General features: G+C 42.6%; 1 protein-coding gene across 1 annotated transcript in view; it reads left to right on the plus strand.

Annotated features, from left to right (window-relative positions):
• LOC126095168 (zinc finger protein basonuclin-2-like) overlaps window positions 1-18,679 on the plus strand; it is a 330,566-nt gene that overhangs the window by 276,802 nt on the left and 35,085 nt on the right. The window contains exon 4 of the mRNA XM_049909896.1: window positions 16,570-16,760. Within this exon, the coding sequence (XP_049765853.1) occupies window positions 16,570-16,760 (191 nt within the window). The remainder of the gene's footprint in view (window positions 1-16,569; window positions 16,761-18,679) is intronic.

The raw sequence follows: 18,679 nt of genomic DNA on the forward strand, positions 1-18,679 counted from the left end.
GTGCTTCTATACCGGCATCGGAGTCGCGCTCCGCTGCATATGCACTGCAGCAACGCCCTCAAACGGAAATTTTCTGACTGCCCGTTATACATAGTTAACCTGTTAGAAGAAAGTGAAACTGTGCTAGGCCTAAAATTACGGAAATTTTGGAGAGGGTGTGAAATATCGCTAACAACAATTTCGATTAAATTTATGTTCAGTCACGAATATAAATCAATTAATGGGGTTCCAGTCACAATGACCAAATACTAAAGGCACACAGTCCGTCATGACATGTTATCACAAGTGCAAGACTCAGTAACGCTCACAACAATCATTATTATCAAAAAGCTTTGAAAACACGTTGAGAACGGGCATAAGAGAATATCGTCCATGAGAGACAGAACACGTGTGGGATTAGCGATTCGTCGTTACGCACGTTAAGATTCGAGCAAGCCAACTAATCGATATTCTGCGATCGTAATACTTCTAAGGTGCTGCTTCGATTTTGACCGATAACGTAAGAAATAATAGGAATAATCAAAGGTCTTTCGCGAAATATCTTTAAGAATAATAGTTACGTTACCAGTAGACTGCAGCGTAGTCCATCAGGAATAGCTCGATTCTGCCTCGCGATCACCAGGAAAGGGTGAGCTCACTCAAGTAGAGAGTTTCTGGAAATTTCATAACATTCCTTGACCAACTCAAGGAAAGAATGTAAGGAACATGTGTCTTGTGGGCGAAGAGTTTCCTGCTTCAGAAATATTGATGCTGACAGAGTACCCTTGCTTCATCAGATACATCGTCTGCTGAATGCTGACGAAGTACTACAAACCTGATAGAAGTTAGTGTGATGTATATTTATTGCTATACATACAAGCATCAGAGCTGACTTTCAGCTATTCTTAAAACCTTCACAAGTGCTAATATAAAATAAAGATACTTTGAAAAATTTACGGCATCTTGAAACTTCCCGACCGAGTCTCGAACTTGGAACCTTTGCCTTTCGTGGGCAGATGCTCTGCCAACTGAGAGACCGAAGTACTATTGACGACCCCTGCTTACAGCTCTACTTTTGCCATTACTCGTACTTCATCTCCTGCCTTCCAGGCTGTGGCTAAGCTATGGCTCCGCAATATAATTTCTTCCAGACCAGCTGGTTTCGCAGGAGAACAGTTATGAGTTTCTAAAGATAGCAGATGAGATACTCTCGTACATAGCGTGCGGATGGGTCGTGCTTGGGTAGCTTAGTTTGTAGTCCACTTGACCGCGAAAGGCAAAGACCTCAATATCGTGTCTCGGTCCAACATACGGTTTTAATCTGCGAGGAAATTACATATCAGCGTACACTCTGCTGCAGAGTAAGAAATTCAAGCTAGAAACATGGTGTTTTGCTAAAATAAGAAGGTACAATCATGATACCTTATGTAGAAGATCAGTCGTATAGAATCCTTACCTTTTGGTTGTCTGCTGTGAACATTGCCACAATTCTTACCACCAGCTGGCAACGCTGTCTCCCGTATACTAACGAACGGAAGGAGCAGAGTAATCCACAGTGCTGTGCATAACAATATTCCTTTGCGGTATGTATAAGGCATTTCGTTATTACTCTACCCCGTTAATCATATCTACACAATCTGGTGTATAATCTTATTCAATGAACCGTCGTTTACTGCTGAATTTCCCCATTCATGCAAGCTACATTATATTTGCTCAACTCGAGGGTCAACTGCATTGATTGTTGGCAGTTGAAAATAGTACGGTCTTGCTTTCATTGTGATTTGTGTGTGTACTTCGGTGTGCATTTTCAATAGCACGTGTGCTCTTTTTCTATTATCGAAGATCAGTGCTTTAACAAGCTGTTAATAATACCTAAATTAAACAAACCAATTTTTTCGTTGAATGTGGAGTTAAGATACTCTGAAATTGTCAATAAATAAATTTCGGTGCCTGCTAGGTGAAAAAAGTTTCCCTTATACAACTTCAGTCCAAAAAGTGTAGAGACTGGGTTAATAAAAAGAATAGGTCTTGCATTGTGCCTCCACCCCCTCGCCCATTGCAACACACAGAACGTTTATGCAGCCAAGTGAAAAGTCAGAATAGACCATCTTTGAGATAGTGTACAAATCACGTGTCACATTGGCTTTATTGCCAGTTATGTCGTCACAGTGTCGACTCTTCATATGAATTTCTGTACTTCGTCGTTTTGTGGTATCTTAGCCCTTTTTTTTTTAAATAGCAAAGAACTGTCGACGTTTTGCATTTCAATCAAGTCGCGGCAGGCGTTCAAGCGTCGTTCAGCTCGTTTGCGAGTCGAGGTGTGAGAGACACAAACTTTGAGTACATATCTCGCTTCTTGAAAACATTCTGAAGTATGTCTTGAATGCTTATACATCTCGAATCAAATCGGTCTCGTAACTTTTTGGACAGACGCTGTGCAATGAAAGACGCAGCTGCTCATCCAATGCATTCCACCTAAATGGCGAAATTCCTGGAACAATGCAGTGTTGTCCACACCACCAAAGCCCATACTATCTACGTAAGAGGTCCACTGTTCTACGGCGCAGTGTGCAGCGTGTAACAGATATGAACGCGGAAGTTTCTGCTGGTGACACTGGGCAGTGTATTGAACAATATTACGTCAGCATTTACATTATCTGCGAAATAAGGATTATAGCTATTAGGAGTAGTATGTTTTTCGGTTGCTTAATACTTCCAAGTATAAGAGGCAAGAGCAGCTTACACTACGTGATCAAAAGTATCTGGACACCTGGCTGAAAATGACTTACACGTTCGTGGTGCCCTCCATCGATAAAGCTGAAATTTGGTGCCCTCCATCGATAAAGCTGGAATTCGATATGGTGTTGACCCACCCCTAGTCTCCACTCTCGCAGGCATACGTTCAGTCAGGCGCTGGAAGGTTTCTTGGGGAACGGCAGCCCATTCTTCATGGAGAGCTGCACTGAAGAGAGGTGAGGCCTGACACGAAGTTGGCGTTCCAAAACATCCCAAAGGTGTTCTGGAGGATTCAGATCAGGACTCTGTGCAGGCCAGTCCATTACAGGGATGTTATTGTCGTGTAACCACTCCGTCACAGGCCGTGCACTATGACAGTTGCTCGATCGTGTTGAAAGATGGCACCGCCTTCCCCGAATTGCTCTTCAACAGTGGGAAGCAAGAAGCTGCTCAAAACATCAACGTAATCCTGTGCTGTGATAGTGTCATGAAAGACAACAAGAGGTGCAAGCCTCCTCCGTGAAAAACACAGCCACACCATAACACCACCTCCCACGAATTTTACTGTTGGCACTACACGCGCTGGCAGATGACGTCCACCAGGCATTCACCATGTTCAGTCGTCCAACGTTTAAGCTCCTTACACCAAGCCAGGTGTCGTTAGGCATTTACTGGCGTGATGTGTGGCTTATGTGCAGCCGCTCGACCATGAATTCCGCCAACTATCATAATACTTGCAATGGATCCTGATGCAGTCTGGAATTCGTTTGTGTTGGTTTGGATAGATATGTGCCTATTACACATTACGACCCTCTTCAACGGTCAGCTGTCTCTGTCAGTCTACAATAGACGAGGTCGGCCTGTACGCTTTTGTGCTGTACGCGTCCCCTCACGTTTCCACTTCACTATCACATCTGAAACTGTGGACCTAGGCATGTTTAGTAATGTGGATATCTCGCGTAGAGACGTATGACGCAGGTGACACCCACTCACCCGACCACGTTCGAAGACCGTGAGTACCACGGGGCGCTCCATTCTGCTTTCTCACGATGTCTAATGACTACTGAGGTCGTTGATATGGAGTGCCTGGCAGTAGGTGGCAGTACAGTGCACCTAAGAGAAAAACGTATTTTTTGGGGGTGTCCGGATACTTCTGATGACACAGTGCATTAATGCTTGATACCTCATGGGTAGCAAGTCAGGTGTTGAAGTGTGAGGTTGGGATGAAAAATGTTTACGCCATACCGACAGGCGTTGTCCACTTAGAGGTGCAGTTACAACCGTGCAGAAAACATCAAGTAGTAAATTATGTCACGAGTTTGTGAAAAGACTCTTCGACGGGCAGAAAAAACAACCGACACACTCGTGTATGTACATGTAAAGGTACCATATATGAATAATCTGACTTTTACCTATCACACGCTGTATGTTTACTTTTGGGGACCGTACCATTTGCACGGTCTCATCCCATTGGCAAGATGTCCTGCATAATTTGAAATTGTAGGTCATTAACAATTTAAACACAAGAGTAAGAATGTCCTATAATAACTGCATCGTTAACGCATCACTTAAGCCTACATAACAATAGAACAAAATAAAATATCTTAGTCAGTTGCCACATATCATGCACAAGATTGCTGAGTGATAATAGTAGTGCCTGTTGTCGCCTACCAGTAATCTACACCTACATCAATATGTAAACTCCGACAAGTCACAGCTCTGCGTCTCCCTTCATCTATTACAATAACTGGACTTCGAAACACTGATGTTTTGTTGACGTAGTTACAGGATGCACTCAGATAACTATAGCTGCACTGTCCGAAGAGTATCATGCGACTATACATCTCGATATTAAATCACATTTTTGATGGAATGGAAAACAGTTTACTTCTTCTGTGTGTTTCGTGCTCTTAACTAAGCACTCTTGTACGTAACAACAAGATAATCGATGTCTCTCGACCGAATATCGACGTACAAACGCAAGTGCACTTATTTCGTAAACAGTCGAATTAAATGCAATATCTCTAAAATTCATTCTGTCACGGTTCTTTTATTTCCACATTTTACTAGCACTTTGAGATTAATTGTTCCTTCTCACATAAACGTCCCGCAGCGCTGTAGATTGCTGGTTACCTGACTCAACTCGCCCATTACAGAACCTTCAGCTCACTTGCAATTTACGTTTAACTACTTTTAATTGACTCAGCGCCAACGCTCTCAAGTTGTAATTAAACTTTTAACAAAACTCCTCCGTTTAACTTTGCGCTCGCAAAACGTACATGCGATCGACCGTATTTGTGACTCAGCGGTGACTATACGGCTGCATGCAACTAATAATTGCTGTCCCGAACATTCTTCTAACTACGTAACTGAAAAACATCGGTAGTAGGGCAACAGTACGCCCAGATTGACACTACGTCGCCAGTTAGTGGGCTATGGAGGGCTCGCTATAGCTTTTTGACATATCTGCAGTTGTTTTTTTTCTGGCATTGTGTGAGGAAACGAATAGAGGGAGTGAGTTCTAGCCTGCGCACACAAGGAGGGGAGTGCATGACAGTCTGGCAACCTAGCTTCCTCACGCTTTTCACCTCCACCCCTCCTTTCAAGCCTGTTACAGCCCCAGCGCAAAACCTATGTTTTAATACGGTTTTACTATACTTCGATGTTATTTTTTGATTCATCACCTTCTGCTTGGTTTGATGTGGCCCGCCACGAAATCCTCTCCTCTGCCAATCTTTTCATCTCAGAGTAGTGCCTTCAACCTACGTACTCAGTTGTTTGCATTGGCTTCTCTGCACTTCCTTCTCATTTCAATTCCAAGTGACTTGCATTTCTTTATTTCTGAAGTTCCTTAAATATTTTGGTACTTCTTCTTTCGCCAATCAGCTAAAGTATTTTTTCCGTTCTCGTGGTTTCTACGCAGTTGCCTTCGCTGTGAAACATCCCCTTAGAGGAATTTATACATACGAAACGTCCACTTTGAACAACTTGTACAAGACTGTGCTTAAACTGACACACAGTATTTTTAGCGCAACGCAATCTGACTTTCAGAAATCCCTACAAAGGAATGGCCCTGAGTAACATTAAACTACACCTTTCAGAAATCACTTACCTCACAAAAATCTTCGTTACTGGAACTACGGCAATACGGCGAGCGCCACTACTGCCAGCTAAATAAAAGATTCAAACTACTGAAGGCACTAACTACTGATAGGGATAGTTAGCAAATGAAAGATATTAATAGAGAACAAACACTGTATTTACCTTAATAGTCATCAATAGTCATAATATATACAGCAGCTCATGACATCAATTTTTACAAATTTCAAACTCCGCCATCTCTGTCCTCACATCCGCCACTGCTGGCGGCTCCCCTCCAACTGCCCAACGCTACGCGCTGTTCACATCCAGCTGTAGCAGTTCATGACAACAATGGCAGACAACAATGCAAACTAGCCACATACTGCACACAGCACAGCCAGTGATTTTCATATAGAGTGCTATGTAACGTTGCCAATAAAAAACATAAACAGTCTACTTACATAAAAGAAACATAAACAGCCTACTTACAGCTGTACCTACGTTTTTCTGTCCAACTTCTGTGAATCCCCGTTAGAGACGTCCATTCCTCTTCAACTGAACTATCTGCTGACGTATTCATTATCTCAGCATCTGTAACCCCTGAGAACTTCCCGGAGAACCTCTTCACTCCTTAATAATTTCATATCACACTTCCTTACCCATTATTTCTTCCTGACGAGTTTTCTAAACTACAGCGTACTCTTCATCATTACTAAATTGTCATCAGAGTTTACATCTGCTCCTGAGTACGTCTTACAATCCAATGTCTGATTTCGGAATCTCTGCCTGACTATAACGTAATATAACTGGAATCATCCCGCATCTCCAGGCATTTTTCAAATATACCTCCTCCTCTTGCGTTTCTTGAACAAGTTATTCGCTTTACTAGACGAAATCTATTGCAAAACTCAATTAGTCTTTCACCTCTCTCATTCCTACTACCAAGTCCATATTCTCCCGTAAGCCTTCCTACTATCCTTTCGCCTACAACCGCATTCAAATCCCTCAATACTGTTAGATTTTCATCTCCCTCTACGAAGTGAATTACCCATTCAGCATCCTCATTTATTTTCTCTACTTCTTTATCTTCTGCCTGTGAAGTTGTCATGTATACCAGAACTACTGCTGTCGGTGTTGGTTTTCTGTAGATTCTGATGAGATTTGGTACGTACGTTTAATACTGGTGCCTAACCCACTTTATTTGACAATAAACATCAATGTTATACCATTGAAACCCCATTTTTAGTCATCTACGTTTTTTCCATCCCCTGCAAAGCAGAAACTATTCGTCGTAGAGAAAAAAATACGTTGGACGGTATTTGTAGGAAATTTAATGTAAGTTAATTTTATACTTGGAAACATTTTCATGGTTTTTCGAGTTGTTTGAGGAAACATAAAAAAGATACGTTTAAACGCTCCCCATCACGCCACCCACTCCCACGCTCACATCCCACAGGTTAAGATTTTTAGTATGTTGTTGATTACATTTCCCCTACCACTGTACAAATATTCACGATTGTACGAATTTTTTCCCCTAATTTTCCTTCGATGACTGGGCTGAAACAGCAAAACACATTTACTACTTTTAGGCTCTCATTTATTAACAGAATTTTTTTCAGAATCACCTGATTACGGTCTATCCAATGACATATGCGGTTGGAGAGAAAGTTTTCTTACAGACAGGGAGCAGTATGCCGTTCTGAACGGGGTAACTTCAACAGAAACAAGAGTAACTTCAGGTGTGCCCCAGGGCAGCGTAATAGGTCCTCTGCTTTTTACGATTTACGTAAACGATCTGGTTGACGGTATTGACAGCGGCCTTAGACTGTTTGGCGATGATGCTGTAGTCTACAGAAAAGTAGTATCACACGAAAGTTGTGAATAAATCAGTGAGGATTTGCTGAAAATAAATGCGTGGTGTAATGACTGGCAGTTATCTCTCAATATTAGTAAGTGTAACCTAGTGCGTATAACAAGGTGAAAATCCCCATTAATGTACGAGTACAAAATAAATGGTCAGTATTTGGAAGCGGTAACATCAGTCAACTATCTGGGTGTGACTATTCGAAATGATCTCAAATGGAACGATCAGATGACACAAGTAACGGGTAAGGCGAACTCTAGATTGCGGTTTTTTGGTAGAATCCTGAAGCGATGCAGTCCTTCAACAAAGGAAATAGCTCACGATACGTTAGTTCGTCCAGTCTTAGAGTATTGTTCGCCTGTATGGTACTCTTACCAGTTGGGTCTGATTCAAGAGATTGAGAAGGTCCAAAGAAGAGCGGCAAGATTCATGACTGGTACATTTAGCCATCGCGAGAGCGTTACAAATCCCATAGAAAGTTTGAAGTGGGACATACTTGAAGGTAGACGACGCGCTAAACAGACGGGGCCTGCGCACTAAATTCCGAAGTCCAATCTTCGCCTAGGATGTAGAGCATATATTATTACCACCAACTTTCAAATCGCGTAATGATAATCATTCAAAGATAAGGGAAATAAGAGCTCGTACTGAGGCGTTCATACAGTCGTTTTTCCCTCGCGCGATCCGCGAGCGGAAGAAGGGGGGGAGGGGTGAAATATGGCGCGAATTGTGCCCTCCGCCACACACCGCTTGGTGGCTAGTGGAGTATATATGTAGATGTAGATTTAATTCGAATATATTCGATTGCCATCGTTTTATTTTTGTTGACGTTCATCTTGCAGCCTATTTTCAAGACACTGTCAATTCTGTCAGCTGCTCTTACAGGGCCTTTGCTTTCTCCAACAGAACTGCAATGTAGGCAGTGAATTTTAAAAGTTTTATTTCTTCTCCCTGAACTTAAACTCCCGTTCCATATAGCCGGCCGGAGTGGCCGAGCGGTTCTAGGCACTTCAGTCTGGAACCGCGCGACAACTACGGTCGCAGGTTCGAATCCTGCCTCGGGCATGGGTGTGTGTGATGTCCTTAGGTTAGTTAGGTTTAAGTAGTTCTAAGTTATAGGGGACTCATGACCTTTGAAGTTAAGTCCCATAGTGCTCAGAGCCATTTGAACCATTTTTTTCCCATTCCATATTTGTCTCTCGCTTCCTCTATTGCTTGCTATATGTGTATTAGACTGAATAACGTTGAGGATAGGCTGTGGCCCTTTCCCACTCCATTCTCGACAACTGCTTCCCTTTCATGTGCTTCGTCTGTTGTAACTGCGGAAGGAAGGAAGGAATATTCTGTTTAACGTCCCGTCGATATCGAGGTCACTAGAGGTGGAGCACAAGCTCAGATTGTGTCAAGGATGGAGAAGGAAATCAGCCGTGCTCTTTCAAAGGAACCATCCCGACATTTGCCGATTTAGGGATATCATCGAAAAGTTGACTGCGGATGGCCTGACGCGGATTTGAACCGTCTTCCTGCCGAATGCAAGTCCAGTGTGGTAACCACTGTGCCATCTCGCTCTGTGTGCTGTAACTCCTGTCTGTTTTTTATACAAATGGCAATAATCTTTAGTTTCCTATATTTTATCCTTCATACCTCCAGGATGATAAAGAGTGTAGTCTCGAACTATTATGGCCTCACGTTTTCCTGCATTTCTTGAAAACCCAAAATGATCTTCCATATGTCATGGCTCTGTCAGTGTTTCAGTTCTGCCGTATAAAATATTGTGTTAGTACTGAAGTAAAATAAGAAGAAAAGTTGATTGAGGTAAAGCCTTTCAATAATTATAAAAATAGTTTTGAAGAGCTTGTTTAGTTTAAAAAACGGTGTTTAGTTAATAAACGCTTGATATTTTACTGAACATAAAGTCAGTGTATGATTTTCCAGCATTAAGCAAGAATGACAGTCAGCAGAATTCTGTATACTGAACAATGTTCACAGTGAATCTGAAGTGACAGGAGTTTTTGTTGCACGATTTTAACCATATGTACGTAGGTAATACTGATAGTAGTCGGGACGTATTTTACTGAACATAAAGTCAGTGTATGATTTTCCGGCATTAAGCAAGAATGACAGTCAGCAGTATTCTGTATACTGAACAATGTTCACAGGGCATCTGAAGTGACAGAAGTTTTTGTTGCACGTTTCTAAACCACATGTACGAAGGTAATACTGGTAGTAGTCGGGACGATAATTTCACGGTGTTCTCTGAGACCTACTACAATCTCTCCAAGAGTCTATTGGTGCTAACGAATACAAAGGAAGCCCCTTGCAGTCTGCTATGCGTTTGAATTTTGCTGCAGATAATGTAAGAGAATAATAGAGTATCTTATGCGATTAGTCCGGACAGAGCGGCACGGCTGAGATCTGGACGTCCTTGCGTGAACAATTCCTTTCCAATTGCGCCACCGTCTCCATGTACTAGGATCAAGTTCTCCGACTTCATTTCTCAGAAGTCTGCCGAATGATCTCATCCGCATGTGGCGGTCACACGGTAATTGGCGTTAAGCTTCTCTGGCGTCACCAAACCCACCAACCTGTTTTCAGTGTATGTGACCTTTGTACGAATGACTGTAAAACGTGATTTTGATGTTGCCTGAATCAGCTCTTTTCGTTCTGTCTCAACTTAACGTTGGTATAAAGACGTTAAAAAAATAAAAATGTGCCTAATATCTAATTAATCTCCAAGAATTATTTCGCTGTCATACTTTGAAATCTTATAGCATTAAGCTGTTCTCACTTGTTTCAGTAAATATACAGGGAGAACCGAAAGTCCACCGATAAAATTTCAGAGGTTGTTCGGGAATGTTTTCTGAATTTCTGGTATCAGGTACCCGTAGTCTCTGCCGGTTCATTATAGATTAAGTCTGTAGGCTTTCTTGGTCGTTGTCATTGGGCATAAAATATTATTGCTAGGAAGCGTGTGGTTCACTAGGGTCATGAAGAAGATCCCAGCAGACAGATCGAAGCCGGCCGAAGTGGCCGTGCGGTTAAAGGCGCTGCAGTCTGGAACCGCAAGACCGCTACGGTCGCAGGTTCGAATCCTGCCTCGGGCATGGATATTTGTGATGTCCTTAGGTTAGTTAGGTTTAACTAGTTCTAAGTTCTAGGGGACTAATGACCTCAGCAGTTGAGTCCCATAGTGCTCAGAGCCATTTGAGCCAAGACAGATCGAAACGTCGATCATGTGGAAGATATTTGAAGAGAAATATGATACGGTCAAACAACCCAGATATTTTACATTTAACTGCATTTCTTTTGACTTTTTACGGCCATTTATCTTTTTATCTGTTGGTATATTGCACTAAAAATATCTACGCAGCAATGCAAACGTCGACGGTATACGCTTTGCTTCTTCTATGGACTCACGGTACGTGCTGTTGAATGCAGTAATGCACATTTTACTCTACGTCCTCAAACTTGCACTCTGTGCTACTACATTCGGTCTCGCTTTTGTTTCTCCAGCATTGTTGTACGTTATCATTGATACCCAGTAGTATGGATACGATTACGACGGAAAGTTGCCCGATATGTACCTCGTGTATGGGTTTGCAGAACGCAATGGAAGGGGCACATTGACGCTTTACTGAGCTGTTCCCGTAGCGAAGCCAATCACATCACTATACTTTTGTGCATCAGTGCAGAGGCGAATACCCTATGTTCAAGTGATTAAATATGAGGGCTATGCGGAAATTAAGGAGCAATACATCTCGAAATGGAAACCACAGTGAAAATCAAAACTGTTTTATTTGCAACGGTTAGCTACACCTTCCAGCTACTTCTCTACACAGTCGCCGTTCAGACGTAGACATCTGCCGTAGCGTTCTACCAACTTTTCACAGAGACAGCCGCCAGTGCTTTTCGACAATTTTCTACCTTGGACTGCAGCTCGTTGTCTGTGTCAGAATATTGTCTTCATAGCCAGCGGTTCATCTGAACAGAGATGAGCCTCAGGCGTAGCCAATTACGGGCTGTATTGTGGGTGATCAAACACTTCCCATCGAAAACGCTGCAGGAGCATTGCCCCAGCAGAGTGCGGCCGAGAATTGTCGTGTCGAACGAATCGCATGACAGTTATGTGGATTGCATAGCTTCAGGCGAAATCTTTCGCTAGGCCCTCATACTTGGCGAGAGACGCCAATTTCTAGCAATCTTTACGTTTTCACTGTAAGCTCAGAATAATAAGAGCGACTTTCGATCGACAGGTGTGCTAGACACAGTGCCGAACGCATCTGTGCAAAGCTTCATCAGATTTCACAGTATTTTCCATTTACGACCGATCGTTCCTTACTTTCCGAATAACCCTCGTAATATAGGTTTTTCGCTATTGTGAAAGCGTTTCCTCCGAAACATATGTAACTGTGGTACAAACCAAATAACTAATAAACCACTGGTCCCTTGTACCCTAACAGTCAGAAAAAGTGCCTCTGAAATTTTGTCGCTCCAGTTCGGGTTCACCCTGTGCACCAGCATGTGGATTCCTGTAAAGTGACAGTACAGAAATTTGAAATTGATAAGTAGTATACACATCGTCCATTGGTACGTGTAACGGTTGTTACCCTTCCACAGCTCGAACTATATGGACAGCAGAGGAGCGATAAATTTCCATAAATGGGTACCATCACAATAACTGTTTTGTCACTATTGTGAAAGTGAAATATCAGTACAGTAGATGAGGTCTACCCAGTACTGTAACAAATTACGTCAATACACTCTCTAAGACAAAAAAAGCGACTCACCACGCAGAAATTATCCGAATGAGACGGAAATAAATAGATAGACAAGCAAATGGTTACAGTTTGAGGAGAAATATCTAAAGTTGCATGTATATCTACATCTACATCTACATCTACATTATTACTCCGCAATTAAGTGCCTGACAGAGGGTTCATCGAACCACCTTCGAGCTATTTCTCTACCGTTCCATTCTCCAACATCGCACTGGAAAAAGAACGCTTCAAACTTTCAGTGCGAGCTCTGATTTCTCTTATTTCATTATAATTATCATTGCTCCCCATGTAGGTGGGCGCCAACAAAATAGTTCTACATTTTGAGGAGTAAGTTGATGATTAAAATTTCGTGAGAAGGTCCTGCCGCAGAGAAAGAAGCCTTTGTTTAATTGCCCCCTTAATTCGCGTATCATGTCTGTGGCGCCCTCTACCCATTTCACGATAATGCAAAACGGGCTGCCCTTTCCTGATCTTTATCGATGTCCTCCGTCATTCCTATCTGATGCGGATCCCACACCGCAACAGCAGGGGGCTGACAAGCATAGTGCAAGCAGTCTCCTTAGTAGACATGTTGCATTTTCTAAGCGTTCTGCCAATAAATATCAGTCTTTGGTTTCCCTCACTCGCAACGTTATTTATGTGGACGTTTCAATTTAAGTTATTCGCAATTGTAATCCCTAAGTATATCCTTTGCGTGATATCTGTAACCAGAATTTAGCGAGTTCCTTTTAGTACCCATATGGGTGACTTCACACTTTTCATTATTTAGAGTCAACGGCCACTTTTCGCAACACGCGGATATCTTGTCTAAATCATTTTTCAATTGGTTTTCATCACATGTTGACTTTACAAGACCGTAAATGATAGCATAATTTGCAAACAAGCTAAGAGGGTGCTCAGATTGTCTCGTAAACCGTTTTTGCGGATCAGGAACAGCAGACGGCCTATAACACTTCCTTGGGGAACATCAGATATTCTGCAATACTGGGTGACTTCCCGTCAGTTACTAATAACCGTGACCTTTCTGACAGGAAATCACTAATCCAGCTGGGAAACTGAGACGATACCCCGTATAGCATGGAATTCAATTAGAAGTCGCTTATGAGGAACGGTGTCAAAATCTAAAAATATGGACTCAATTCGAGATCCCCTGTCGGGACCACTCATTATTTGCTGAGAATAAAGAGCTAGTCGTGTTTCACAAGAACGATATTTCCTTCGTCCATGTTGGCAGTTTGTCAGTAAATCGTTTTCTTCGAGGTAATTCATGATGTTCGAACACAACACATATTCAAAATCATATTCATATCGAAGTTAGTGATACGGATCTGTAATTCAGCGGATTACTTGTATTTTCTGTCTTGAGTATTTCTGTGACTTGTGACGATGACTTTGGAGAAACATGGGGTAAAGAGCAGTAAAAGTGGCCACTGCATATTTATTTGTCCTGAACAGTGCTGCTGCCTGCTGGGAAGCGGTCGGACTAGTTCTAATACACACCGCCACAGCTGTCAGTGAGTTTGACGCAGGAAGTTTGTTCCGTCATATTTTAGTGAAAACTTCCCTTACTTTCAGTCGTCTGATGTAAGTAATTTATACCAGTCTTATTGCCTCACTTATATTTAGAGTGGTATTTTTTTACCGTATCAGTGTTTCAACAGAGTCTTTTGACTAACAAATATAGTTCCTGGTTGTGTGACTGTATTTGATAGTTTCATCTGTAAACTACTAATGCCGGCATGGTATCCAGTCGGGAAAAGTGGCTATATTACTCGTCGGCAAAAGTGCGCAAGTTGTTTTCCCTCGTACGGGTTACTTTACTTCAAATACCACGATTAATACTTCAGCTCGGATTAGCTTCAAACCCCTTTTACATAAAAAACTATCACCTTTCATTCTATCTCATGAATTACTTTATATAATCTTAAACCATCTCCGTTATATTATATTTGGCCTAATGCAAAAATCCGACTGACGCTTTGTATTGATTCAGATACTATGTATGACATCAAGATGCCCAGAAAGTACGTCTGAATATCACCACAACAAACATGAGAGCCTACTGCGATGGAACTGACCACATTACCCCCAGGAAAATGGCACTTCGTAAGCCATCAGAAAAATACATGTAGCTCCTATATATTATATTTGTTTTCACTTACAAATATTCAGTTTGATACCTTGTAGTATGTACCGGGTGATCAAAAAGTCAGTATAAACTTGAAAACTGAATAAATCACGGAATAATGTAGATATAGAGGTACAAATTGACACACATGCTTGGAATGACATAGGGTCTTATTAGAACCCAAAAAATACAAAAGTTCAAAAAACGTCGGAAAGATGGCGCTTCATCTGATCAGAATAGCAATAATCAGCATAACAAAGTAACACAAAGCAAAGATGATGTTCTTTACAGGAAATGCTCAATATGTCCACCATCATTCCTCAACAATAGCTGTAGTCGAGGAATAAAGTTGTGAACAGCACTGTAAAGCATGTCCGGAGCATTGGGGAGGCATCGGCGTCGGATGTTGTCTTTCAGCATCCCTAGAGATGTCGGTCGATCACGATACACTTGCGACTTCAGGTAACCCCAAAGCCAATAATCGCACGGACTGAGGTCTGGGGACCTAGAAGGCCAAGCATGACGAAAGTGGCGGCTGAGCACACGATCATCACCAAACGACGCGCGCAAGGGATCTTTCATGCGTCTAGTAATATGGGGTAGAGCGCCATCCTGTATAAACATCGTACGTTCCGGCAGGTGTTTATCAGCCAGGCTGGGGATGATACAATTCCATAACATATCGGCCTACCTCTCACCCGTCACGGTAGTAGTTACAAAACCAGAATCACGCATTTCCTCGAAGAAAAAAGGCCCGATAACAGTAGATGTGTCAAATCCAACCCATACCGTGACTTTCTCATCGTGCAATGGAATTTCCACGGCAGTTCTAGGATTTTCGGTAGCCCAAATTCTGCAGTTGTGGACGCTGACAGACCCTCGGAGCGTGATGATGATGATGATGTTTGGTTTGTGGGGCGCTCAACAGCGCGGTTATCAGCGCCCGTACAATTTCCCAACCTTTGCGCAGTCCAATTTCGCCACTTTCCTGGATGATGATGAAATGATGAGGACAACACAAACACCCAGTCATCTAGAGGCAGGTGAAAATCCCTGACCCCGCCGGGAATCGAACCCGGGACCCCGTGCTCGGGAAGCGAGAACGCTACCGCGAGACCACAAGCGGCGGACTACCCTCGGAGCGTGAAATGAGCTTTGTCGGTCCACAACACGTTACTCAACCAATCGCCATCTCCCGCCATCTTTTGAAACGCCCACACCGCAAATGCCCTCCGCTTCACTAAATCGCCAGGCAACAGTTCATGATGCCGATGGATTTTGTACGGATAGCATCGGAGGGTATGCCTCAGTGCCTACAAAACAGCAGTGTTTGGAATGCCGGTGCGACGTGCGACTGCACGAGCGCTGAGTTCCCCGTGCGTAGGCGAACCCGCTAAAGTCTCCATTTCTTCCTCAACTGTCTCAGCAGCATTACGCCTTGTGCTCGGTCGGCCACTACGGGGCTCAACGTCTAAACAAACCGTGGCTTCGAACTTAGAAATCATTCTCGCCACAGCTGCATTTATCAATGGACCTTTACCCGTTCGAAACCTCTTCCTACGGCGATAGGATCGTACGCTGAACTAGCACATTCCCCATTCTGATAATACAGCTTCCTTAAAAGCGCTTTTTCAGGTAACGTCAACATGCATTTATACTGACTTTTTGATCACCCGGTAAAGTGTAGTAGGTAAGTTTCTATTGAAAAGCATAGTTTGGTGAAAACTGAATTGCCCTTACAGTGGCAGCTTTCTCCGCGTTTCCCTAGGTAGGGTTGTTTCGACGTGCGAGCGGTTATGCGTGATTGCTAAGGACGTACCTATTTTCCGCTCTGAAAAGGACCTAACTGGTAGACTATACAATCGCCAGTAGGCTGCTTGCAATAATAATTATGAAACGCAGGAACGGAATCTGAAAGACAGGTTGGCACTGTACAGTAGCCGCTGCTCGTGCTGTGCTGGTGCCTGCAGCAGCATCTTGATCGGCTCGGCGGTGTGTTGCAGCGGCCCTGTCGGCGACGGCGACGGTGGAGGAGGTGTGTGGCGCCGTGCTGCTGGGATACCAGGCTCTCACCATCCGGCTCAAGATCCTGCTGGACCGCCTGCTGTCCGGCTTCTCCAGGGACGAGGTCCTCCACCTGCTCGCCGGCTTCGGGTGGACGCTAGAGGACTACGCCAGAGGATACATGCTACAGGTAAACACTCTTCCGCTCATCACTTAACCCTTTCGTGAGCCGTGGGAAACATGCTTCCCACTACAATGAACTCGCTCCTAGTCCCGTGGGAATCACAGTTCCCACCTCTGTACGGTGCTATCACCTAGTAAACAGTATAGGCTACTACTTCCAATCGGATGTTCCCGCCGTTTTTGCTGTAGCTTCGCGCAGAGGCATTGTATAGCTGAGTGTTGCTCTGTAGGGGAGCCTTTCAGTGCTGTTTGCGTGACTTCTGTGATTTTTTTCTTCAAAGCTATAGTATATGGTAAATACTTTTGATTTACCCAAATTTATGAAGGAAAACGTAAAATTGGAACGTGGAGAATTCCAGTTTGGATCAAAAGTAGCCATTTCTGCAGTAAAATGGATGGATAACAGTCCAGTCACTTTCCTGTCCTCAATTCATGACCCATGTGAAACAGCCACAATGAAAAGGAAAAACAAGAATGGTACTAGTACAAAGATTTCTTGTCCCGACCTTGTGACAGAATACAACAAAATAATGGGTGGTGTCGATAAGTTTGATCAATTACGAGAAAGGTAGGCTTTTGGCAGACATTCTGTAAAATGGTGGCACAGAATATTTTATTTCCTGGTTGACGTTGCTGCAGTGAACAGTTTTGTCCTGTGGAAAATAAGTAAAAGAGAAAGTGGACAGCATGATCAGCTCACATACAGGATCCATCTAGCCAGACAATTGATCGCTGGCTTCTCATTCCAAAAAAGGTGTGGACAAAAACCTGTCTTTCTGGCAAAAAGGGGTAAAGTACCTGAAGATTTTCGTCATGTGGCTGTAGGGGAGCATCAACCCATTTTAGGAGAAACCTACTGGACGTGCCGTCATTGTAGTACCAAAGCTGCGAACAAGAGCACTCGCTGTGTTTGTACAAATTGTCAAGTACCACTTTGCAAAGACCCATGTTTCAAAAAATTTCATGGGAAGTAATTGTGAACAATCATTGTAACAAGAGAAGTAAACTTATCAAATAAATATGACATATATTGAAAAAGTTGTTTTTGTCACTTAACTCCAAGGAAGGGCAGTGGGAAGAATACTTCCCACCTTGTTGTGTAACCTCACTTTCACAGTTGGAGCAAATTTGATATTCTGTATGATAAATATAGCTATCTGTTAACTACTATCTGCTCTCCATTCATTAAAAAAACTGCTGATTAATTTTGCCCACGAAAGGGTTAAAAAAAGACCATAAAACGAAGTCTATTTGACCTTTTAATACCTCAGGAAACTGAAAAACTGTACATGTTTCATGAGCGTGTCAAGACGCCCATCTCACTCCCACGAAGAGTGGATCTCCTATGAAGAGTATGTGGCACAAACAGATCAAAATTTTGTGTCTAATAAAAGTAAGAGATCAAAATTTCGTGCCCAATAAAAGCGTCTGTTTCTTTAATATAGCATAGTCAGTCAGTCAGTCACACTAAGGATAAAAGAGTTCAATCGGAAGCCAAGCCCATTCAACAAGACAACTGAAAATGAGGGTCCCAGTCTACTCTACAGTTACGTCATCATACGCTGTACGCCTTGTGGTGAAACTGGTCCGTCTTTGATATATTAAACGCTGATAAAAATCATAGTTTATGGACAGACTGTCTCCTGCACAACTTCTAATTTTAATTCTTTCTGAGAGTATATCATAAATGACGTAAATATTTGCAGGGTAGCTTCATTTAAGGAAGAATACGTTAAGAAAGGAAATCTTTTTCTATATTGTTCACTCGAAGTAATCACACATTTGTTAATACCGTTAGAAGTAGTCGTAATATGGTGTTGTTTTTGTTCCTTCCTCAAACAGCCCACGATGATATTATATCTGACACTCATCCAAAAATCTGAAAATCGCTGGTTACTATGTTAGCAGCTAAATTTTTAATTAAAA

This window comes from Schistocerca cancellata, chromosome 8 (assembly GCF_023864275.1).
Source record: "Schistocerca cancellata isolate TAMUIC-IGC-003103 chromosome 8, iqSchCanc2.1, whole genome shotgun sequence".
Taxonomy (NCBI): Eukaryota; Metazoa; Arthropoda; class Insecta; order Orthoptera; family Acrididae; genus Schistocerca; species Schistocerca cancellata.